The 26006-nt window shown below is 42.7% G+C and overlaps 1 protein-coding gene across 5 annotated transcripts in view; it reads right to left on the bottom strand.

The window, feature by feature from the left end:
• Nucleotides 1–26006, bottom strand: part of VRK2 (VRK serine/threonine kinase 2) — a 72506-nt gene that overhangs the window by 29348 nt on the left and 17152 nt on the right. For all 5 annotated transcript variants that reach the window (XM_043511944.1, XM_038394420.2, XM_038394418.2 and 2 more), the window contains 2 exons: nucleotides 25397–25489; nucleotides 7754–7886 (listed from right to left, as the gene is read on the bottom strand). In XM_043511944.1, coding sequence (XP_043367879.1) covers nucleotides 7754–7886; nucleotides 25397–25489 — 226 coding nt within the window. The remainder of the gene's footprint in view (nucleotides 1–7753; nucleotides 7887–25396; nucleotides 25490–26006) is intronic.

The following is a 26006-nucleotide window of genomic DNA, read 5'->3' as shown; positions in this document are numbered from 1 at the left end:
CTGCTCCCTGGCCTCCTCTCCCATCTATCCAATGTTCAGTAGCTCAGAATTACTTCTACTCTCCAGTAAAGCTCTGTCTTGCTTACACCTCATCTCACCCCCTTGCACTGCCCAGTCATTTCACCTTGTTTCTCCTTTTGACTCCTCTTCCCACACTTGGCTGCACATCTCTTTTCCTAGTGTTCTCTATACCTAAAATGACATTATTCTGTGCCTACCACATTCACTTTTACACTGCAAGTCACTCCTTGACATCTACCCTGGACTTTGACTCCTGGGCTGCCTGCTATTGCTCAATCTCTCCTTACAAATATTAGACTTTACTTGATTCACTTGCTATTCTATGTCCCACATCTTTTATTTTAACCTCACTCCCCCTTCCTCAACATCCTGTTTCATGTTCTATATTTGTCTTATTGAAAATGAAAACGCTTTGAGGCAGGGGCCATATGTTTATGTCTTTTAATCTCTTAAGTGCTATCCAAAGCTATAGTGATTATTTATATTATATACACACACCACATGTGTTTTTGTTAAACTACATAAGCACTATCCAAAGTTATAGTGCCAAACACATGCACACAGCATATAGAATTATATATGTATGTATACACATAAGGCACTGTAACTTTGATGGCAGTTATGCAGTTTATTAGTAAAAACAAAACACCACAACAACAAACACAAAAAAGGCTAGAAAAAGTACACAGCAAGGAAAGTTTGTCAGCAGTGCCAGAATTTTTAGCGAAAGCAGTAGTGAAACCTACAGTGTTGACCCCAGATTTTGTGGATAGCATGTAAATTTCCCCACTGCCCATCAATAGTCTGATGACATGAATATCATCTCACTTATGATGGAGTACAGAATAGACGACTCGTGCCTCCTTATACTGGGGAGGTGGGGAGGATGAGGGACCACACGCTAATGTAAAGGGGAGGACACGTGATTGCAGCCAATTCTGCCGGCTTCTGGGAGGCTGGGGCCAGAAGAGTGGGGAGCATGTGCCTTTTTCCCTGGGCTAGGCATGGCCTCAGCGGGTCCCACTCACAGCACCAGTGTCTCCCTGGAGTTTGCGGACACCTCAGTAGGGGAGGCACGGGCAATGTCACTACCTTCGGCTAAGAAGATGCCAGGGAACCTGCTCTCAGCACTTTCCCCAGCATGCCCCGCCCTGAACCTAGCCCGGGGCCATTGTGCTTTCCCCACCTCACCAGAGTTGCCTGGGGACGGGGCCCTCCATCTTTCTCCCACTGGGACCCCCCCTGACATCTTTGGCCACTCTCCCTGGCAGCTGGGGAGCGGGAGGGAGCCATTTCTCATGCTGGCTGAAGCAGGCTGCTCTGGGTCACTGTTCTGTGCAGTGCGGCAGCTGCCTGAGAGACCCTGGCTGGGGAGGTGATAGCAGCTCGCCCCTCCACTCCCGTCCCAGGCCCGACTGCTAGGGACAGGGACTGAGTAAGCTGGAAACATGCTGGGGGCTCACTTGGCCCCTATCCCCAGCAGCCAGGCCTGGGTGGGGAGCAGAGGGGACGAGTAGCTGGCGTCTCCCCAGCCGGGCTCTCGCAGGCAGCCACCGCACAGCACAGAACAGAGACCCAGAGAGGCTGGCAGAATAGGGGTGGTCCTGCCCCTTCCACTTCCTGCCTGGGTCTGGCTGTCAGGGATAGGGACTGAGCATGCCAGGGGGCAAGAACAGTGAGAAAAGGGAGCCTCTCCCTCTCCTCCCCAACCCCCGCAGGCCAAGCAGAATTTTTTTGGGGGGGCACTTGACCCCACATGTGTCGCATATGGAATGCAGTAAAATCTGGTATGTCTAAAAGCAGAAATAATTAACAGCATGTTATTTGGCTTGTGGCAGCGTAAGCACTGAATGCTGATAACTTGTTGCCATGTATTGTTACCTTAATACTTTCAAAGAAACAGGTTTTATTTTTTGATTCTCCAAACTAGTAGGGGACCTAAATCTTCTATAAACTTGACAAAACCTATAAAGAGTACATTTTTATTTACTGTATTTTTAGGTTTAGAATGCACCCATTATGTAATTCCTCGGAACACAAACAAATTACAACAATTCATTTACCAGCATTAATAAAAATAAGTCTCATCACTAACCAGTCATACACAGACCACAAATAAACTAAATACCTATATAGAATCAACTTCCTCAAACAAAAGCCTGAGAAAACAGATGACTATTGCACTACTTCCTACAGGTTCAAAGACATTGTCTCTGTCAGACCAGTGGAGAAAGCAAGTAGCAGCCCCAAGAGCCATTCACTAGGAACAACACAGTGCCAGCCCCCTAATATGTTAACTTAGGGAGCACACATTCTAACTGACTTCAAGCAGGATGAATGGCAATAACCCAATCTGAAGGACACAAAAGGCATGGATAACTCTGGCAAGGCCCACATCAGAGATAGTTACAGCTGCATACCAGACACAGATTATACAAGACACTTTTCACAGTGATGCCATATAAGAATCCAGAAGTAAAAAGCACTGAGAAACTGCAAAAATTTGACAACAACTGGGTATAATCGGGGGCAGGTACCACCTTTTGCTGAAGGCTCTGGGTACCCTGAACCTATCACATCATCAGCTGTCTGCATCATCCTTCCTATTTCATATGTTTTTAATCATTCTAGGTGCTTGAGTGAAGATACATTAAAGAAAAGCTTTGGTAAACTAATAACATATTTAGAGGTGTCTCTCTGCACTGAAACAAAAAGGGAGAGTAATTAATATTAATTATGTAAAGTGTTGGCTTGGAAAAGGAAAAGAAACAGAAGAATGATCCTGAAATTCACTGCACACACAAATATACATTGGAGGGAATTTAACTTAGACCGTTCATACTCTTATATTCATCTATGATGGCAAATTAAAACTGGTCTTATACACTCAATACACAGGTCTGGAGTATTTAAAAAAAGCTCAATATGTTAAGCGCAGTATATCTCCAGAGAAATTAGGTATTGACTGCATGCCTCAGTGAGTAGAAAATCTACAAAAATCCATATGATACATTGATCCAAATGTTACTTTTTAACAATTCTAACTATATAGCAAATTTTTAAAACATACATTTGATGCAGATATAATTCACTTTAATTATCAAGTAACAAGAATGTAATTCTATTTATACAGCACAGAGTTTCAAAATGAATGCAAGAGTATGTTCAATATGGTTCACTCAAATTCTATGCAAAAACTAAAACACTACAGTCTAATTTGGGGAATAATCTCCAATTTAAAAAAGCCATCCTCTAACCTCTCTTTCTTACAACACCAGAGCAAACAAGTAGCCAAGAAGACTGAAGTCTGTCAAGTTAGTTTAGAAACTAGGCCAGAAGCGCAAATGAAAATTAAGCACAGAGCAACTCATGTTCCATACTGAATGATATTGATGGGAAGGGCAGATCTTAGGCTCACAAAAGACCGTCACAAAAATGCAGACTAGTAATGGAAACTGATACCATGGAATCATTGTTTGGTGTCCAACGCTAAATAACTTCCGGGATCTCAGTATGATTCCCAGTGGATAACATCACAACAGTGACCATAACTGGGAAGCTTAGCAAAGAGTACAGGGAATGAATGTGCATGAGGCCGGATTGCTCTCTCTATCCTACCTGTGATAGCAATGTTCATTTAAGTTAGTGGGAAGCTTGCAATGAAACTGTGTGGTACTTGCTTTGTGGAAAGGGGCAATCAGTTTCAAGAGGCACTTTCAACATCCACAAATTGATATTTTTTGGAAGTCTAAGCCAGACATCTCAATCAAACCACTGCACACTTTTGTATAGCTAATTCATAAATAAGAAAGAGTGGAAGTTTGAAGGTTTTCATTTGTCTAACTCAATATAACTAGTTCTACCACTCAGGCAGAACAACACATAAAAAAGCCTTAATAAATATTTTTGTTGTTGAAATATTTGACTTTTAAAATACTTCGGTATGGTATATATGGTCAGAAAAGCCCTTTGGAAAAAATCATACATACATACATGCATATATATAAAAATTAAAAATCAACTATGTTCAAAGAACAACATTAAGGCAGCACGTCAAGCATGCAAAAGTTAGGAAAAGCCAGAATCATGGTTGCCTGTGCAACCTTCATTTGTCCTCCTACATACGCATTATGATATGGTCTAACTACTCCCCACATACTGCTTTTTTCACAAGAGCCCTGCCTCATTCCCTGCACTGGACAGTGTGTGCTCCAGGAATGAATGAGGATTGTGAATAAGGATGTTGTCTGTAGGCCCTATGCCCCATGTGTTTCTGAAGCTGGTAGTATTGTAGTGAATGAGGTAGAGGACTGCAGGAAGAGTAAGGATGGTGTCGTGCTTAAGACAGTTGAATGCCATCATAGATAACAGGATTCTATCCCTGCCTTTGCCACATACTTCTTACGATACTGGACAAGCCACTTAAACTAAGCTTTTCACAGGAGCTCCTCATTTTCTAGGTGCCCAATTTGAGACACCGGGGATCAGATTTGCAGACATGCTGACAACTGCAGCTCAAGTCAATGAAAGCTGTGCACAGAATGTGTTATAAAATGTTATGGAATGCTAAATTCCCTGAAAAAAAATCAAGCTCTGGTTGTCTCAAGTTGGGCACCCAAAAATTAGTGGACACTTGAAAATTCTGGCCTTAATCTCTCTCTGCTTCAGTTTCCGATTATAAAAAGGGGATAATATTTCCCTATTTCACAGGCACGTCAGGAAAATATTCATTTCTTTAATGTTTGTGAATCACTCAGATTCTAAGGAATGTAATACTTCTGTATTCAGAGCAGGGTTTGAAAAGTGTGCAGGATATATGGCATGGGAGCACACACTGAACAATGAAGATAAAAAGCAATACTGCACAGCTGCCCATTCAGTGAGCACCACCCATCCTATGCACTGAATGAGGCTGGGGGTTCTGCTGAAAAAAATAGTATGTGATTATGTAATTAAAGACCGTGTCATGACAAATGCACAAAGGGGCCGAATTAAGGATGCACAGACCACCATAAATCTGGCATTTTCTATCTTTCAAGTGTTTGATTTTGCAACCTTAACGTTCTTAACATGGGTTTTAGTTGTTGTTTTATTTTTAATGTGATACATGTGTGTCTGCATGTGTATATAGATATAGTGAGTACACTCCCTCTCCCCCAGCTCAATGGCAGCCCAGATCCATTGATGCAATCACATTAGAGACTCCCCTTAGCAGTGGGTGGCCTTCACAATCCCCTTGGAAAAGATAACACGGTCCCAGTCTATATTAACTTCCTTGGGAAATGTGTAGGTTTGGAGGGGAGATGTGCCCTCTGATGTTGCCTGGATTCTGCTCCCTTCTCCACATGGAACTCAGACCTGCAGCATGTGCTCTGTTGGTTCTAAAGAGACGGAATTTGCCATAAGGGTCTTTTCTTACAACATGCAGTTGGAAGTGGAAAAGTCCAAATCCTTCACAACAACTAGCTACCCCAAGTGAATCCTCAACTGGTGTAAATCCTGAGATCCATTTTTTATTGCAGTTCAGGGTCTGGCCCCCATCCCTATACTGTCTGGTGTCAGGCCCTGTAGATTTTTCTCTTGGGGCAAACTCTGCCCCTCACACATGACACTGAGACGAAATGGCAATGAAGGGATATTTGTGGAGAGTTCCTTTTCCACAGCCCTCCCCATCTTACCCACCACCACCGTGGCTTTTGATTTTATCACAGAAGGGGATGATTTGACCTCTAATTTTGCTGGGGTGAGGAACAAAGAATTCACCCACTTACACCCAACCATAACTACCCTGTTCAAAAGGGGGAGGGAAATAAAAGATGCATCCCCTCCCTAGTACCAAGACTCTCAACTGCCTCCTGTTCACCAGAAAACTAAATCAACTGCTATGCCTGCCCAGGTGCTTAGTCCCAACTGTCACAACCTCCAGTTTCTCCCTTCAACAACATTCACACAGATCTCCAAGGGACAGTTTTCAGAGTGGTGCTCGTGCATCTAGTCACAGAGCTCACAGTAACAGGGTCAGGAAGGGACTAGAGTATATGTCCTCTTCACCACAGAATGTTTTCAGTAGGTGAAGCTGTGCACGTGTCTGAGCAGCATATTCTTGACAGTCTTATTTCATTTTTCCTAATGACCAGCGTTAAACAACTGCAGGTTTTAACAGCGCTGGCAAATTATCAAGACCCTCTACATTACATGGTCAATGGTCCTTTTAATAGAAAAAGCAATAATATACAGTTGTTTGTGCCAACTAAAACTCATTAGAAAGTATTAGTTTAAGGTAACAGTTCAACAGAATTAACAAGCACAAATTTCTACAGTTATCGTTTGAGACACTGTGGTCCTACCATAGCTAGCAACAGAGAGCCAGACCATTCTTTCAGGTTTAGAAAATTTGAGGGGGTGGAAATACTTAACAAAAATACTGTTTTGCAGCAAGAGTCAAAGTTTTTCAATAATCACCATTTTTCACTAGCATAACATTAGAATTGACTTTTTGTCTTGCTGACATAGCAACTAAGAAAGTTGTGTTGCATTGACCATATTGATTGTGAACAATGCAGCCATCAGTGGGACTCTGCAACATATATTTTCAATATTGACCTCCCACTCCCTTTTTCCATGGCTCTGTGGGTCTGCTATTGAATTTGGACTGCAGTGTAATAAACAGCTACGGTTTAATTAATGGTAAATGAATACAAGACATAGGTTATGACTTTAACTAATTAGGGAATTGTTGAATTAAGTCTGCCTTGGAATGCAAGGCAGTACAATCAATATCCAATAAAAGGACTATGTATGTAATTTACCTGCAAATGCGTTTCCAATACCATCAAATTGAGTTTAAATAAGTAAGATATATGAAAGGCTACTGGAAAAGATTTCAAAAAGTTAACACTTTGTAGCTTTAGAAAATGATTCTCTCTCTGTAGGAGGATGTCTCGAAATGGTCTGACACACAGACTGCAAAATAGGTGTAGATCTGCATAAAGGCATATTTATCAGGCCACAGAAATTCTTCTTAGGTAATGTGAAACTGCCAAACATCTCCCACATCTCTACGTTCTAGAGCAGGGATTCTCAAACTTAATTGCACCGCGACCCAGTTCTGACAACAAAAATTACTACACAGCCCCAGGATAGGGGCCCAAAGCCGAAGCCCGAGCCCCGCCAGACCAGGCTGGGGGAGGGAGGCATCAAAGCTGAAGCCCAGGGGATCCAGCCCCAGGTGGGGGGCCTGTAACTGAGCCCCTTCGCCCAGGGCTGAAGCTTTTGGGCTTTGGCCCTGGGCAGTGGGGTTCAGGCTATGGCTTCAGCCCCAGGCCCAGCAAGTCTAACGCCAACCCTGGTGATCCCATTAAAATGGGACTGAGACCCACTTTGGGGTCCTGATCACAGTTTGAGAACTGCTGTTCTAGACCATGAACAAAACAAACCACTGTACGATAGTATTATCAATATAAGCTAATGACCAAGTTTAAAGGCAAGTTTCTTTTGTAGCTTCTTCCCCCATCTTCCAACCTATCTCACCCATTATTCTCTGAAGTGTTAACACATTCCCCTTTCCCTTCACTTGAAGCAACATTCCCTGCTGTGACAGGAGGTCACCACATAAGAGCTTCTTCTGATCAACCATCACCAATACCCACCACTGCTCTGTAACAAACTCCAGTTCACACAGCCTGATTACTTATTCTGTAATCACTCTTCTGAAATAAAAGAAGAAACCTACCTACTCCCTTGTGGGCATCTAAGCTGGTAAACTCTATTGTCCCATTATGGCCCTTTCTAGGATTTTCCTTATACTCTTTGTGGTTCCCATTGGGACAATATCGGTAGGAAAGTCCATAATCTGCAAGATAAACCTGAAAGAGATGAACAGACAAATGAATGATGCTTTTGTCCTTTGAAAGTATAACCTTTATAATTAAGTCTTAAGAAACTGATAGGTTAAGGACAGTCTTAGATCTACGTTTTATTAAACCAAATGGTGTCTCAGGATAAAATATATACAACTGGGTGCTGTAACAGCTGCCCTCTCCATTTAAATCCTCCTTCTACCATGCGCTTATCTTATTTCAAAGTTGAGTAGAATTTCCGTCTTTTTATTTTGTTCTTAAGTTCTTTTCTCTCCAGTTGAGCATCTAAGCATCATAAACCACAACATGTTTTATCTGTCCTCATGCAGCTTAAGGGGCCCGCTTCCTCTCCTTCCTAAAAACACACACACCAGATCAAATCTTTCAACAATTAAGATTTATTATACAAGTTCATAATGGCGAGGACTATAAAAGTGTAGAAAAAGAGTGAAAGTCACCTAGTTTCTGTAAAACACAAAATCCCAGTTTGCATATAGAATTTATCACGGGATTGCCAGTCATTAGACTGGTAGTAGCCACATCATCATCACCACCACTACCACTGCTGGTAACTCAGTACCGGAAACAAGTTTTTAAACAGAATGTAGAAATTTTAAGAAAAAGACAGAAAGCAATCAGAAAAAAATGTTCCTCGGTTATGTTGAAACATGTACGTTGAAAATTTTTAAAAAGTTTTACAAGTGCAGAATCTAACTGTATTCAGAGTTACATTGGGGCAGACCCAATGGGGTTCAAAAGAGTTGCATCGGTTATAACAAAGAACAGATTTTGGCCTCCACTGTGAACTCCAGGAAGCGTTCATTTACTATGACATTTATCTTCAAATACAAAGCTAGCACATTCTTCAAATTTTGTGGCTATGTGCACCCAAGTACGCAAAGAGAGTACCTACCCGCAAGGGGTTGAATGCTGTACGTGATATGTACTTTTTAAAAAAAAATTCTTAATGCTTATCCATGTGAGTGAATATTAATAATAGAGCAGACTGAAGATAGAACTATTGTAGCAAGCCTCACATTTTACAGCAATCTCTATTAAGCAGTATTGTTTAATGGTTAAACCAGCAGACAGTCAGGAGAACTGTGTTCTCAACTCTGCTACAGTCAGTGTCACCCTCAGCAAGTAATTTGACTTCTGTGCCTCAGTTTCCCCAGCTGTGTAATGCATGTAAGACTGCAGAAAATGTCTATTCTATCACTTATATACTTTAGACCAAGGTTGGTTTTGTGGTACATCATTTTCACATGCTTGCCTGACCTTTTCCCTTTACCTATTACTAGAACTGGTCAACCTAAAATTACATTGTGTAAATATTCGTAGTGCTTCTTACCATGTAATATGCTGCACGTTCACAGAAGACAGGTAGTACAGGCCAGATCCAAAACCCATTGAAGTCAATGTACAGACTCTCTAAATAGGTATTATAATGTAAGAATATAAGAAACTAGTTTTCTTACTATAATCTTTAGTAACTTTTGTTTTCCATTAGTTTTTAATAGGAAAGAGTTTATCTGGTAACAGAAGAGTTCTCTGTGCTTTAAATTTAATTATATCTTTGGTGGTGGGTTTCACTCCGTCCCACATCCCTTCCCAGGAAAAAACCACCACAACTATTTTGTAACACACACTGTTAAATGACTGATTCCTGTTTGTGCTCCAGGCAGCTTCAGATTTTGGGCTGCTGGCGTCGTGATTTTACAGTTTCTGCTGTAGGATCTGTGCTTATTTGGAGCGTGTAAGCTGGGATGCAGCACTCCCTTCCTGCAGGGTTATGCGTTTAAGATTACTGCGTATGTTTTTCACCTGATGGACTGTACAAACTGTGGTACAAGATTGAAGACTGTAGGCACCATTAGGAAATCTTGGACAAGGCACAAGGTTTGCTGGGTTGACCCAATGATTTTCTCCCGTGTTCTCCAATGTATTCTAGACGCTCTGGTACCCGCACTAATTGAGCCTGAAGTTAATAATGCACTGAGTCAGTGTGGCAGGGAACTGATTTAAACTACCATATCATCAAGCTTAGTGAGGTGGAGGGGAGCCTTCCTCATATGGTGTGAGCTGTGGTAGAAAGATGCTGTAAAGTGTGTTCTTCCCTGGCTAAGTTGCAGCATTTGGATTTTGCTTGACTGTAGGGTCTTTGGCAGGGATAGCTGGGCAGGTATAGATAAAATGACACCAAACTGAACCAGACTCCTAAAAGCATGGCCAAGTTTTATATTAAATTTAACAGGTTTTTAGCATGTTAGAGAAACAACAGAGCAGTGTGAGTGAAGGACATCAAGGCATCTCCACAATTCCTGCCCTGCTGGAACCACAGGATATTTCTACATTGCACCTAAACACACGTTTGGCCCGTGTCATTTGACTCTGGCTTGCAGGACTCAGACTGCAGGGCTGTAAAACTGTGGTGCATAGAATCAGGCTTAGGCTAGAGCCAAGGCTCTGGGACCCCTACAGTCCAACCCCAAACATCTACACCACAATTTTACAGCCTGAGCCCCGCAAGCCCAAGTCAGCTGACACAGGCCAGCTGCACGTATGTAATTACCGTGTAGAGATACCCACAGAGTGCTGGTGAACTCACAAGTAAGCCTGTTCTCAAAAGACACCCAAATGTCATGAAAAGTATCTCAACTTTGGGATACTTAGTAAACCAAACATTTAAGTTCACTCATCATTAGTGTGGTTGCCCAGTCTAGTTCTAAATGACTCCAGGGAGGAGGCTTCCACCACCTTCCTTGGAAGACTCCTACAACTTTCACTATCAGCTGTTTTTTCCATGATCATGGGATTGATCCCATACCAGTCAAGTCAGTAGCAAAACTCCCTTTGATGGCAATGGAGATAAAACTTCCAGGGTGAAATCCTATCACCAACTTCAGTGAAAGCAGGAGCAGGCCCATGTAGTCTAAATGATCCTTTTCTTAATTTAATCTCATTAGTTGCAATTACATCCCTTTTCCCATGCTAAATAACTCTTCTTCCAACCTGGTTTTCAGCTTTTGATATTGCAGATCAGGGTATCCTTTGAACTCACTACATACATTGGTGGGGTTTTTAATTAAATGGTTTTCATTATAGAAAGGGGAGAAAAAGCCACTGACTGTAACAAAGAAAGAAAAATAAATACAAAAGTTAAGAACAACGTTAGCCCATACTCACCATGTCATAAAATAACAATTAACATCTGTTCACTGCTTTACCTTCCAAGAACCAAAGAAAACAGGAACAAGCCGTAGGAAATGAGAAAGAGAGAATATGAAATACCATGGAAAGCTAGGAAGTTGTTTCTAGACAGCCAATCTGTTTATTTGGCAAGGTGTTGAACTTGGTTGGTTTTGTTTCGTTTTTGTTTTATTTTTCATGTAATTATGTACTGGACCCAGCAGTTCTTACTTAATTTCATGCATAAGTGTGCCTATCACACACGCAAATACCAGATATGCATGCACAGATAAGGCCAGTTATGTGCCTAACAGACGTAGGTGCTCATTTGTATGCATGAAACCTGATCATAGTGCTTATATTTAAATACTTTAAACAAATGTTAAACAACAAAATAAACAGGGAACTTATGCTACCCTACAACAATTAGTTAGGGTATTCCACAGCGTTCTCTTTTCGACTTGTGATGGGGTATACCAACCCCACTCTGGGCTAGAATGGGTTAATAAGAGCCTATAGGCCTTGCCCTGCTACACCTACTAAAGGGGTCAAGCCTGGAGGGAAGAGTTAAAAGAGCTGGAGCTGACCAGGAAGGAGAGCAGCTCACTGGCTCTCACTCAATTCTGAACGGAGCTAGGGGGAAAAGGAGTATAACAAGACAAGGGTAGAGATGTAGGTAGGGACAGAGGTACAGAGAGGCTTGAAGGGCAGTGGTGGGGAAGGATGAATATTAAGAAAAGAGAAACCATTAGAGAGATCGGAGAAGGGGAAGGAGGGAAACAGTCAGAACAGAAGGTCAGGAAGGTAATCTTGGCAGCACAGAGGCGTGAGGAAGGAGAGCTGGAAGAGATCAGAAAGGAAGAGGCTGAGAAGTGATAAGAGTACAGGGGGAGTGTTGTGTTGAAGCATATAATTTTGAGGGGAGGGAAGATACAAGGTTTGCTACACTTTGAATCTTGCTGAATTGTAGTGGGTGAAAGGAGACAAAAACATCATCTCGACTTGTATACGTTTTTATATAAACAGCCAAGTGCCAGTTGGACTGAGTTTCGTTAGAGTGTAATGACCCTCAAGTACTCATGAGGTCACTGGTGTACCTAACAATGAACTAGGAATACGGAGAAACAGAAAAAAAAAATGGCTATATCTGGGCATCAGATACTGCTTTAGCTTGAACAAATTGATAAGGGCTGTGTTGGCTGACCATTCCTCTGGGCATTAAGAGAGGAGCACAGTAAAACCATTAGCATCTTCATGAACCTAGATGTTCTGGAAGTCCCTGCACTAATGACGACCTTGTCTCATCAAGGGGGAAATCTTTGATACATCCAGGACACAAGTAGACCAGTAAGAATGTCAAGCCATTGCTATAAGATCAGCTGAGTCTGAAGCAATTTTTGGGATATGAAGTTTAAATTCTCTGCTCCTCTTCCTTGTGTGTCACTTCATCCCCATTCTATTTCCTATCTCTTTCCTCTTGGCTTCTGTATAGCTGATTCCAATTAACATTTGGAATTAACTGAACTCCATGATATCAAAGCTATAATCAGCAAGATAGACCAAGACAGTGTACATAGCCTTGCCCCAGGGTGCTGAGAAGACTGGTGGAAGGAATCATGCCAACCTCAGGTCACCCCAGATCGGGAAGCAAGTGAAAGTTCAAAGGTTAAAGCTCAAATTTTTACAGCTAACCTGTCTGTGCATGTATCTTGCCTGTAACACATGGGATGAAGGAAGCAAGAGAGACAGAGATTTCCTTTTTCTGTCATCTGTTGTTGTGTGAGTTTGTTGTGTTTGCCTAAAGAGCAGAAATAATCTTAACAACTGCCAACTCAAAATCCAGCAGTGGATTGATTTTTTCCCCCCTCCTACAAAGACTGCACCATATCTTGCCAATACCAAAAAATCAGCACTTATCTCTGAAGGATTTTATTCACTGTAAATGAAAGGAAAGGCAATTTTCCCAGACTCAATAACCACTTAACTTTGGAAATCCAAATATTTTAAATTTTCTATTATTAATTTTGTTATTAATTAATTAATCAGCATATGAGAAGATTTCTGTGCTGTGGCTGCCAAGGGAAAGCAGGCTGTAACACAATCTACAGTTACTGTTACAATATTGAAAAGTTAACATGAGGGTTCTAGTAACACTTTTAAGCCACAAACTCTATCATTACTAGAGAGGGGAAGTATTTTGGAGAAAAAATTGATTAAAGAGGGCTCTGAAGAGTATTGCCAACTCTAAGCATTCAAAAATTCTAAGTCAGGAACCAGAAGTCATGAGATTGGCTTAAACATAATGAGCTTTTAAAAAGCATGTTTGGGGTTCTTGTGTTAGAATATGTAAGGATCATGTTTGCAAGGTTTCTTCAGTAGCCACCAGGGCTAGAAACTTTTTTTAAATTAAATTTAAGATTTTCAAGTAAAAACCTCATTCCAGCAGATGGGGCTTTAAGAAAAAAAACAAGTATCGAGAGACTTGCAATACAATCTTGAGAGTTGGCAAGGCTACAGATGTGAAATGTATGAATGCCTGCCCCAGTAATCCATAAAAATAATGATAAAACTAAAGTGTTTTAAACAGACATCCTCCCAAGGCTTGTTTTACTTAAATCAATCTCTCTTTGATTTTAAAGCGTTTGTTTAATGGCAGTCAATCAGCTGTCCCTTTTAATAGCACCAGGATTTGAGGAGGTTAATTGATTCAGTTTTGTCATTTGGGGTCTATATTAATAATGCTCACTCTGCATTACCGTCTAAAAAGCTATTGCCGTGCAGTGAATTGTCTTTAGACCCTGAACAATACTGAAATATTTCAGCGTAGCAGCCATGTTAGTCTGTATCCGCAAAAAGAAAAGGAGTACTTTTGGCATCATAGAGACTAACACATTTATTTGAGCATACGCTTTCGTGAGCTACAGAAATGCAAGGTCTTGTGTAATGACCCTTTTAAAATAAAAACAGGGAAGATTCCCACTAAAAGTACTATAATGCAGAACAGCAGAACTTTCCAAAATGGAATTTGGGGAATGAGAATGAATCAGACTAGGTTTTCTCAGTACAAAGTTATACATTTAAAAAAAAGGAGTACTTGTGGCACCTTAGAAACTAACAAATTTATTTGAGCATAAGCTTTCGTGAGCTCCAGCTCACTTCATCGGATGCATCTGGTGGAAAATACAGTGGGGAGATTTATATACACACACAGAGAACATGAAACAATGGGTTTTATCATACACACTGTAAGGAGAGTGATCACTTAAGATGAGCCATCACCAGCAGCGGGGAGGGGGGGGAGGAGGAAAACCTTTCAGGTTACAAGCAAGGTAGGCCATTTCCAGCAATTAACAAGAACATCTGAGGAACAGTGGGGGATGGGGCGGGGGGGGGGGAGAAATAACATGGGGAAATAGTTTTACTTTGTGTAATGACTGTGTGGCTGATGTGATTAGACCCTATGATAGGTGTCATATGACTATCACTATCAGAGGCTCGTTCACCTGAGCATCTACCAATGTGATATATGCCATCATGTGCCAGCAATGCCCCTCTGCCATGTACACTGGTCAAACTGGACAGTCTCTACGTAAAAGAATAAATGGACACAAATCAGACGTCAAGAATTATAACATTCAAAAACTAGTCGGAGAACACTTCAATCTCTCCGGTCACTTGATTACAGACCTGAGGGTGGCTATCCTTCACCAAAAAAACTTCAAAAACAGATTCCAACGAGAGACTGCTGAATTGGAATTAATTTGCAAACTGGATACAATTAACTTAGGCTTGAATAGAGACTGGGAATGGATGAGTCATTACACAAAGTAAAACTATTTCCCCATGTTATTTCTCCCCCCCCACCCCACCCCCCACTGTTCCTCAGATGTTCTTGTTAACTGCTGGAAATGGCCTAACTTGCTTGTCACCTGAAAGGTTTTCCTCCTCCCTCCCTCCCCCCGCTGCTGGTGATGGCTCATCTTAAGTGATCACTCTCCTTACATTGTGTATGATAAAACCCATTGTTTCATGTTCTCTGTGTGTGTATATAAATCTCCCCACTGTATTTTCCACCAAATGCATCCGATGAAGTGATCTGTAGCTCACGAAAGCTTATGCTCAAATAAATTTGTTAGTCTCTAAGGTGCCACAAGTACTCCTTTTCTTTTTGCGAATACAGACTAACACGGCTGCTAATCTGAAACCATACATTTAAAAGGTTCTCATAATACTGTAATATGCTAAAGAATAGACGTTTGGAACTGTGTATGCAGATATGCATGCCAAATATGCATGCACAAATCCTAATAATTGCATGTTCAATGACAAATGTAAATAATGGCTGTAAATGTACATGCACAGTTCTGAAAGTATAGACCTGGCTATGTCTCTGAATGTAACATGGAATAAGAAAATAAACTTTTTTAAAACTGATATCAGGTCTCCTAACATTACTGTACTTACTGGCCTGCCTAATGTGATTTTTAAATAAATTTGTTTTACACATAAGTGACAATGCATCTTGACTGATATTGATAAAAATGGATTAATTTGGATTTTTAAAGAGACCTTAAATCTCAAAATTGTGACACATTAACCCCCCTTCCATAACAAAAACAAATCCCACACAGTAATTATTCGGTAGCAAAGCCTCCCCCGTGCTTCAAGCATGGAGCTAGAAGTCAGTCAATAAGTTCTATTCCTGATTGTGCCTATTCCTGACTTGCCATTAGCCTAGCACTTAACAACCCTGTGTTTCAGTTCCGTCAATTTAAAAACAGGGATAATGTCACCTACCTTTTTTAACACACTGCGAAGGTTGGATGAAATTCCATCCTCAGCATGAAAGAGCTAGAGTCAAATTTAACATGAACAGTGCTGGGAGATTCATGTGGGATTATCAAATTAAGAATAAAACAGTACTACTAATGGTGTTACGAAATATGCGACGCAGGGTGAAATATCACCGTCTTCCTTTTTTGCCAATGGAGCTGCCATATAAAATCTCATGATATATTGCTTTATTAGTTGGATAATAAATTTGGATCACCAGCATATTAGAAAGCTGATTTAATTAGGCCCAGAACTCAGTAATGCTATTGTTAGTGCAAAAAGCAATAAATTACTGTGTGAAACACAAGGCCTGATCCTGTATGGCCCCTGAGCAGTGAACTCTTACAGACATGAGTTCAAGTTGTGGAAGCAGACAGCTTTCAGGATCAGGCCGCTGGTGATGATTCCAGGTGAAGGATTATTCAGTTATGTGGTGTATGTACAGCTGCTTATTTGAAAAGGTTAGATATAATGCTGTCAAGATGTTACTCTCTGTTCTCACACACAGCAAATAGCACTGTATAAATATTTTAAGTTATACAGGAAACTAACTATGGAAGATTTCCTTTACATTCTAGTGAACAATAATCCCATGGCTAGCACAGGTACTGGGCAATCTGCCATATGCTAGGTATAGTAAACATTATCTTAAAATATGTTTATAACATCCAATCTCTACACATGCACCCAGAGATTTTTGAGCTGTTGTGCATTGGATCCTTGGCTGGTGTAAATTATTACACCAAATTACTACAGTAGTTCCACTGAAGTCCATGTACACCAGTACATGAGGATCTGATGCTGTGACTCATAAATTTGATTCTTTTTGAGCTCCTTCTTTTATTACAAACACTCGATGCCTCTTCATTTGCCTGGGAATTCACAAATAAAGTTCAATCCCTGTTCTACTCCTATCTAATACAGGCAGGTATTGTAAGTCCCTCCTCTCCCTCCCCTTTCTAAAATGAAGGTTACATTTTAAGTTACTATAGAAAAATATTTGAGTGCTTCTACAGGAGAAAAAAAAAGTCATTCAATGCAACTAGATCTGTCAGCAATAAACATACACATCGTGCACCGAGTTACATAGCCAAAATTATTTTTTATTGGTACAAACTAAATTAAACTTCCATTCAAACCTCTGTCCACTGACCCAATCACCTTGTTTTCAATTTGAGTGATTTTAGTACTTGTGAAAGTGAAGGATTAATACCAAACAGCATGAGACACGAATCACAAACCGGCTAATATACAAGTAACTAATCAAAGTCTATTAAGCTACTCAAAACCTTTTGCAATTACTAAACTGACTCAACAGCACAAAGTGAGTGCAACATGAAAAATCACTGCATTTTAGCATTATCATAATAAAACATGGAAAGCTAAGATGGAAAACAATCTGTGTTGTGCTAATAAGCTTAGATAGCAATTAACTTGTTTCTCCAAAACTGTCGCCCAGATTCATTTGTCCGGTAAACACCATAAGCTGACAATGGACTATTACAGAAGTCTACAAGAAGTTGTTTCAAACCACCATGGTAACTTTTAAGACATATTTAAACATAAGACAGTTTAAAGAAAGCTGAAAAATTAAATGTTAAACAGTCATATGAGTGTAATATTTCTGAATGCTGAAATACAGAAAGGGAACTGGGAAATAAAGTAAGCTTTTGGAGTGGTTTTTGAGTCGTTCAATGGTAAACATCTCCAAACACAGTGAACGTCATCATGAATAGGTCAGAGTATGAACAAGAGGCTACTAGGCAGCTCTCCAACACCACTTTCTACAAGCCATTACCCTCTGATCCCACTGAGGGTTACCAAAAGAAACTACAGCATTTGCTCAAGAAACTCCCTGAAAAAGCACAAGAACAAATCCGCACAGACACACCCCTGGAGCCCCGACCTGGGGTATTCTATCTGCTACCCAAGATCCATAAACCTGGAAATCCTGGACGCCCCATCATCTCAGGCATTGGCACCCTGACAGCAGGATTGTCTGGCTATGTAGACTCCCTCCTCAGGCCCTTCATTACCAGCACTCCCAGCTATCTTCAAGACACCACTGACTTCCTGAGGAAACTACAGTCCATTGGTGATCTTCCTAAAAACACCATCCTAGCCACTATGGATGTAGAAGCCCTCTACACCAACATTCCACACAAAGATGGACTACAAGCCGTCAGGAACAGTATCCTCGATACTGTCACGGCTAACCTGGTGGCTGAACTTTGTGACTTTGTCCTGACCCATAACTATTTCACATTTGGGGACAATGTATACCTTCAAATCAGCGGCACTGCGATGGGTACCCGCATGGCCCCACAGTATGCCAACATTTTTATGGCTGACTTAGAACAACGCTTCCTCAGCTCTCGTCCCCTAATGCCCCTACTCTACTTGCGCTACATTGATGACATCTTCATCATCTGGACCCATGGAAAAGAAGCTCTTGAGGAATTCCACCATGATTTCAACAATTTCCATCCCACCATCAACCTCAGCCTGGACCAGTCCACACAAGAGATCCACTTCCTGGACACTACGGTGCTAATAAGCGATGGTCACATAAACACCACCCTATATCGGAAACCTACTGACCGCTATTCCTACCTACATGCCTCTAGCTTTCATCCAGATCATACCACACAATCCATTGTCTACAGCCAAGCTCTACGATATAACCGCATTTGCTCCAACCCCTCAGACAGAGACAAACACCTACAAGATCTCTATCATGCATTCCTACAACTACAATACCCACCTGCTGAAGTGAAGAAACAGATTGACAGAGCCAGAAGAGTACCCAGAAGTCACCTACTACAGGACAGGCCCAACAAAGAAAACAACAGAACACCACTAGCCATCACCTTCAGCCCCCAACTAAAACCTCTCCAACGCATCATCAAGGATCTACAACCTATCCTGAAGGACGACCCATCGCTCTCACAGATCTTGGGAGACAGGCCAGTCCTTGCTTACAGACAGCCCCCCAATCTGAAGCAAATACTCACCAGCAACCACACACCACACAACAGAACCACTAACCCAGGAACCTATCCTTGCAACAAAGCCCGTTGCCAACTCTGTCCACATATCTATTCAGGGGATACCATCATAGGGCCTAATCTCATCAGCCACACTATCAGAGGCTCGTTCACCTGCGCATCTACCAATGTGATATATGCCATCATGTGCCAGCAATGCCCCTCTGCCATGTACATTGGCCAAACTGGACAGTCTCCACGTAAAAGAATGAATGGACACAAATCAGACGTCAAGAATTATAACATTCAAAAACCAGTTGGAGAACACTTCAATCTCTCTGGTCACTCGATCACAGACCTAAGAGTGGCTATCCTTCAACAAAAAAGCTTCAAAAACAGACTCCAACGAGAGACTGCTGAATTGGAATTAATTTGCAAAGTGGATACAATTAACTTAGGCTTGAATAGAGACTGGGAATGGATGAGTCATTACACAAAGTAAAACTATTTCCCCATGGTATTTCTCCCTCCCACCCCACCCCCCACTGTTCCTCTGATATTCTTGTTAACTGCTGGAATTAGCCTACCTTGCTTGTCACCATGAAAGGTTTTCCTCCTTTCCCCCACCTGCTGCTGGTGATGGCTTATCTTAAGTGATCACTCTCCTTACAGTGTGTATGATAAACCCATTGTTTCATGTTCTCTGTGTGTGTGTATATAAATCTCTCCTCTGTTTTTTCCACCAAACGCATCTGATGAAGTGAGCTGTAGCTCACGAAAGCTTATGCTCTAATAAATTTGTTAGTCTCTAAGGTGCCACAAGTACTCCTTTTCTTTTTGCAAACACAGTGAAATAACACTTTGGCAATATTTGCCTGTCACAGAGGATAGTGTCATATAAGTTGGAAGAAAATCAAATTGTCCATTAGAACTGGTTGACATTTTTCAAGGGAAAAGTTCACATAAAAATGGCTCTCATTCACAAATGAAATTTTGTCAAATAGTCAAAAAATTTCCTTGTGCTCTTTTGGTAAGTTTTTCAATTTTGTTATACAAGACATAACCAAAATGGTTTTTATTTAAAAATGAAAAGTGTGAAAAACAAAAATGCATCCATTTCAAACACTATGAAATGAAAACAACTTCAAAAATTTCAGTATGTTTCTTGAAAATGGGTTCTCACTTTATGGCCACTCTACTCCCTTAGTAATAGCACCATCTTGCTCTTTCATCAGTAGATCCCAAAGCACTTCACAATCTGCTGTATGCTAAAAGCAAAGCTAAGTAGCCTTCATATTATTCACCTACTATACCTCTCTACAATGAACAGGACAGGAAAGTAAAAGCCACAGTGCTTATAACAATACCAGAAAGCCAGGAATATCTTGAGAAACTGAATACAATGGGCCAGATCCATAACCCATGTAAAGTTCCTTTGCACCAGTCCAGATGGCATAATATAGAAGAGCAATTAGGCTTCTCCAAGTTACTCTATGGGCCATTTTGACCCCTGGCAGCCACAGGATCAGGGGACCTGAAAGGTGGTTTAGCAATGCCTTTCCTTGCTTCTCTCCTTAGCCACACAGAACATAAGCTTAATAGAGCTGAGGATCTAGCCCAATGATTCACACTTGATAAGATGGTATCCATACTATAAGTTCGCTAAGCCCTGGTCTACACTAGGAGTTGAGGTCGAATTTAGCAGCGTTAAATCGATTTAATCCTGCACCCGTCCACATGACGAAGCCCTTTTTTTCCGACTTAAGGGGCTCTTAAAATCAAATTTCCTTACTCCACCCCGGACAAGGGGATTAGCGCTGAAATCGGCCTTTCCGGGTCAAATTTGGGGTACTGTGGACGCGATTAGACAGTATTGTCCTCCGGGAGCTAACCCAGAGTGCTCCATTGTAACCGCTCTGGACAGCACTCTCAACTCAGATGCACTGACCAGGTAGACAGGAAAAGGCCCACAAACTTTTGAATTTCAATTTCCTGTTTGGCCAGCGTGACAAGCTGCAGGTGAGTGCAGAGATCATCAGCGGAGGTGACCATGCAGAGCTCATCAGCAGAGGTGACCATGATGGAGTCCCATAATCGCAAAAGAGCTCCAGCATGGACCGAATGGAAGGTACGGGATCTGATCGCTGTATGGGGAGAGGAATCCGTGCTATGAGAACTCCGTTCCAGTTTTCAAAATGCCAAAACATTTGTCAAAATCTCCCAGGGCATGAAGGACAGAGGCCATAACAGGGACCTGAAGCAGTGTCGCGTGAAACTTAAGGAGCTGAGGCAAGCCTACCAGAAAACCAGAGAGGTAAACAGCCGCTCCGGGTCAGAGCCCCAAACATGCCACTTCTATGATGAGCTGCATGCCATCTTAGGGGGTTCAGCCACCACTACCCCAGCCGTGTTGTTTGACTCCTTCAATGGAGATGAAGGCAACACGGAAGCAGGTTTTGGGGACGAGGAAGGTGATGATGATGAAGTTGTAGATATCTCACAGCAAGCAAGAGGAGAAACCGGTTTTCCCGACAGCCAGGAACTGTTTCTCACCCTGGACCTGGAGCCAGTACCCCCCGAACCCACCCAAGGCTGCCTCCCAGACCCGCCAGGTGGAGAAGGGACCTCTGATGAGTGTACCTTTTAAATAGTATACATGGTTTAAAAGCAAGCATGTTTAATGATTAATTTGCCCTGGCATTTGCGGCTCTCCTGGATGTACTCTCAAAGCCTTTGCAAAAGGTTTCTGGGGAGGGCAGCCTTATTCCGTCCACCATGGTAAGACACTTTACCACTCCAGGCCAGTAGCACGTACTCGGGAATCATTGTAGAACAAAGCATTGCAGTGTATATTTGCTGGCATTCAAACAACATCCGTTCTTTATCTCTCTGTGTTATCCTCAGGAGAGTGATATCATTAATGGTCACCTGGTTGAAATAGTGTGCTTTTCTTAAGGGGACATTCAGAGGGGCCTGTTCCTGCAGGGCTGTTTGCCTATGGCTGAACAGAAATGTTCCCCACTGTTAGCCACGGGGAGCAGGGAGGGGCTAGCTACGTGGTAGGGAGAGGCAAAATGCGACCTTGTAATGAAAGCACATGTGCTATGTATGTAATGTTAACAGCAAGGTTTACCATGAAAGAGCGTACCCATTGTTCTATAAAATGTGTCTTTTTAAATACCACTGTCCCTTTTTTTCCCTCTACCAGCTGCATGTGTTTCAAGGATCACAGGATCTTCTCCTTCCCAGAGGCTAGTGAAGATTAGAAGAAGAAAAAAATGGACTTGCGATGAAATGTTCTCCAAGCTCATGCTGTCCTCCCACACTGACAGCACAGACGAATGCACGGAGGCAGACAATGTCAGAGGGCAGGAAAGCACAAAATGACTGGGAGGAGAGGTGGCAGGCTGAGGAGAGGGCTGAAGCTGAAAGGTGACGGCAGCGTGATGAGAGGAGGCAGGATTCAATGCTGAGGCTGCTGGAAGATCAAACTAATATGCTCCAGCTTATGGTTGAGCTGCAGGAAAGGCAGCTGGAGCACAGACCGCTGCTACAGCCTTGTGTAACCAACTGCCCTCCGCCCCAAGTTCCATAGCCTCCTCACCCAGACGCCCAAGAACGCGGTGGGGGGCCTCTGGCTACCCAGCCATTCCACCCCAGAGGATTGCCCAAGCAACAGAAGGCTGGCATTCAATAAGTTTTAGACTTTTAAAGTGCTGTGTGGCCTTGTCCTTCCCTCCTCCACCCTCCACTCCCGGTGCTTCTCTCCTCCACCACCCCTCCCGGGCTACCTTGGCAGTTATCCCCCTATTTGTGTGATGAATTAATAAAGAATGCATGAATATGAAGCAACATTGACTTTATTGCCTCTGCAAGCGGTGATCAAAGGGAGGAGGGAAGGGTGGTTAGCTTACAGGGAAGTAGAGTGAACCAAGGGGTGGGGTGGTTTCATCAAGGAGAAACCAACAAAACTTTCACACTGTAGCCTGGCCAGTCATGAAACTGGTTTTCAAAGCTTCTTTGATGCGCACCGCGCCTTCCTGCGCTCTTCTAACCACCCTGCGCTCTTCTAACCACCGTGTAACCAGTGACCAGGCGATTTGCCTCAACCACCCACCCCGCCATAAATGTCTCCCCCTTACTCTCACAGATATTGTGGAGTGCACAGCAAGCAGAAATAACAGTGTGAATATTGGTTTTGCTGAGGTCTAACCAAATCAGTAAACTGCGCCAGCGCGCTTCTAAAAGTCCAAATGCACATTCTACCACCATTCTGCACTTGCTCAGCCTGTAGTTGAACAGCTCCTAACTACTCTCCAGGCTGCCTGTGTATGGCTTCATGAGCCATGGCATTAAGGGGTAGGCTGGGTCCCCAAGGATATCTATAGGCATTTCAAATCCCCAATGGTTATTTTCTGGTCTGGGAATAAAGCCCCTTCCTGCAGCTTTTGAAACAGACCAGAGTTCCTGAAGATGCGTGCATCATGTACCTTTCCTGGCCATCCCACGTTGATGTTGGTGAAACGTCCCTTGTGATCCACCAGTGCTTGCAGCACTATTGAAAAGTACCCCTTGTGGTTTACGTACTCGCCGGCTTGGTGCTCCGGTGCCAAGATAGGGATATGGGTTCCGTCCATGGCCCCACCACAGTTAGGGACTCCCATTGCAGCAAAGCCATCCACTATGACCTGCACATTTCCCAGGGTCACTACCCTTGATATTAGCAGAACTTTGATTGCGTTGGCTACTTGCATCACAGCAGCCCCCACAGTAGATTTGCCCACTCCAAATTGATTCCCGACTGACCGGTAGCTGTCTGGCATTGCAAGCTTTCACAGGGCTATTGCCAGTCCCTTCTCAACTGTGAGGGCTGCTCTCATCTTGGTATTCATGAGCTTCAGAGCAGGGGAAAGCAAGTCACAAATTTCCATGAAAGTGCCCTTACGCATGCGAAAGTTTCGTAGCCACTGGGAATCATCCCAGACCTGCAACACTATGCGGTCCCACCAGTCTGTGCTTGTTTTCCAGGCCCAGAATTGACGTTCCACCGAATGAACCTGCCCCATTAGCACAATGCCTGCATTGCCAGGGCCCGTGCTTTGAGAGAAGTCTGTGTCCATGTCCTCATCACTCATCACCGCGCTGACATCGCCTACTCGCTCAGGTTCGCTTTACCAGGTTCTGGTGCTGCATATACTGCTGGATAATGCGTGTGGTGTTTAATGTGCTCCTAATTGCCAAAGTGATCTGAGTGGGCTCCATGCTTGCTGTGGTATGGCGTCTGCACAGAAAAAAGGCGCGGAACGATTGTCTGCCGTTGTTCTGAAGATGGGAGGGGGTGACTGACGACATGGCTTACAGGTAATTAAAATCAACAAAGGGGGTGGCTTTACATCAAGGAGAAACAAAAACAACTGTCACACAAAATGGCCCCCTCAAGGATTGAACTCAAAACCCTGGGTTTAGCAGGCCAAAGCTCAAGCCACTAAGCTATCCCTCCCTCTGATATTTCAGGCAGGACTGAATCTCCATTAAAGTTTTCAAGATGCCCCTGACAGACCTCACCAAAATGATTGTCGGCTGTTGATTTCACAGATGAATGGAGGGAAGAAGGGAGGGGGGAGCAAATGAATACAAAACAAATCTGGTCTATTTCTTGTTTTGATCCACTCCATCTATCTTTTACATCTTTGGCTGGCAGCAGTTGGAGCAGTAGGACTGCAAGCCAACCACATCTCCTGGCTGCTCGGCAGAAGATGGTGCAATAGGACTGCCTGCAGGACTAAAGAGAATGACTTGGTAGAGTCACTCCTAATTTAGTCCCTGCGCCCATATCTGCCCAGGCACTCCTGACCGACCTTACCGAGGCAGCCAGGAGCACTTTGGACACGATGAGGATGGTTTTCAGGCCTACTGCCCTGTCTGCTGCCACAAGGCAATGGGTTGCTGCTGCTGTGTAGCAATGTAGTACTGCGTCTGCCAGCATCCAGGAGACATACGGTGATAGTGAGCTGAGCAGGCTCTATGCTTGCCATGGTATGGCGTCTGCACAGGTAACTCAGGAAAAAAGGCACGGAATGATTGTCTGCCGTTGCTTTCACAGAGGGAGGGAGGGAGGGCCTGATGACATGTACCCAGAACCACCCGCGACAATGTTTTTCCATCAGGCATTGGAATCTCAACCCAGAATTCCAATGGGCAGCAGAGACTGCGGGAACTGTGGGATAGCTACCCACAGTGCAACACTTCGGAAGTCGACGCTAGCCTCGTTATTGTGGAAGCACTCCACCGAGTTAATGCACTTAGAGCATTTTGTGTGGGGACACACACAATCGATTATATAAAAATGATTTCTAAAAAACCGACGTCTATAAATTCAACCTAATTTCGTAGTGTAGACATACCCTAAAGTGGAAAGGAAAGAAAACTGCATAGGACAGAATGAACATCAACAGTGAAAGTGTCTCGGCAACAGTATACAGTAATTGTAAAAGATACTGTGTTTACCTCATGTGGATTTGTGTAGCCCAGAAGTAGATTTGCTGCTTTAATGTCACCATGAACATATTCATTTTCATGCATATATTCCAAGGCATCCAACTAGGACAAAAACCAAAAGGGAATGTTTATTAATTATTATTCTCATTATCACCTAAACATGCTTCACTTATTCAATGAGCCTCAACTGCCACATTATAAGCTAAATGTGAGGTAAGATCTGCCCTGCATTAGCAGCAGCCCTCCTGGCTCCCCTGGGACCAGGAATAGATTATATTGTTCTGGGTCTATGCCCATCCCAGCGTACACTGCCAGATGCATAGGGAAGGAAAGCAAAACCAAAACTCTGGCCATTTCCTGCCCCATTCTGTCCACTTCCTTCCACTGCTATAATGCAGGAAGTTGATGCAGGAATGTAAGGGCACATGCCAGCTAGGCCACATTTTATCCCTATATATCTACCCTAAACATCTTTGAAATTTGTAAAATCTCTTTAAATGTGATTTTAAGGTCTTTTCTCTCATGATCCATTAATGAAACTAATACTTTATAAAACTGGAAGGGCTGGGGGAATTCCTAACTCTCCAAAGGGATAATATATCTCGTCCTGATGGTTCAT

The sequence above is a fragment of the Dermochelys coriacea genome, chromosome 3 (genome assembly GCF_009764565.3).
Source record: "Dermochelys coriacea isolate rDerCor1 chromosome 3, rDerCor1.pri.v4, whole genome shotgun sequence".
NCBI lineage: Eukaryota > Metazoa > Chordata > Testudines > Dermochelyidae > Dermochelys > Dermochelys coriacea.
The sequence above is the reverse complement of the archived record's forward strand: the minus strand, read 5'-3'. Positions and strand labels throughout refer to the sequence as shown.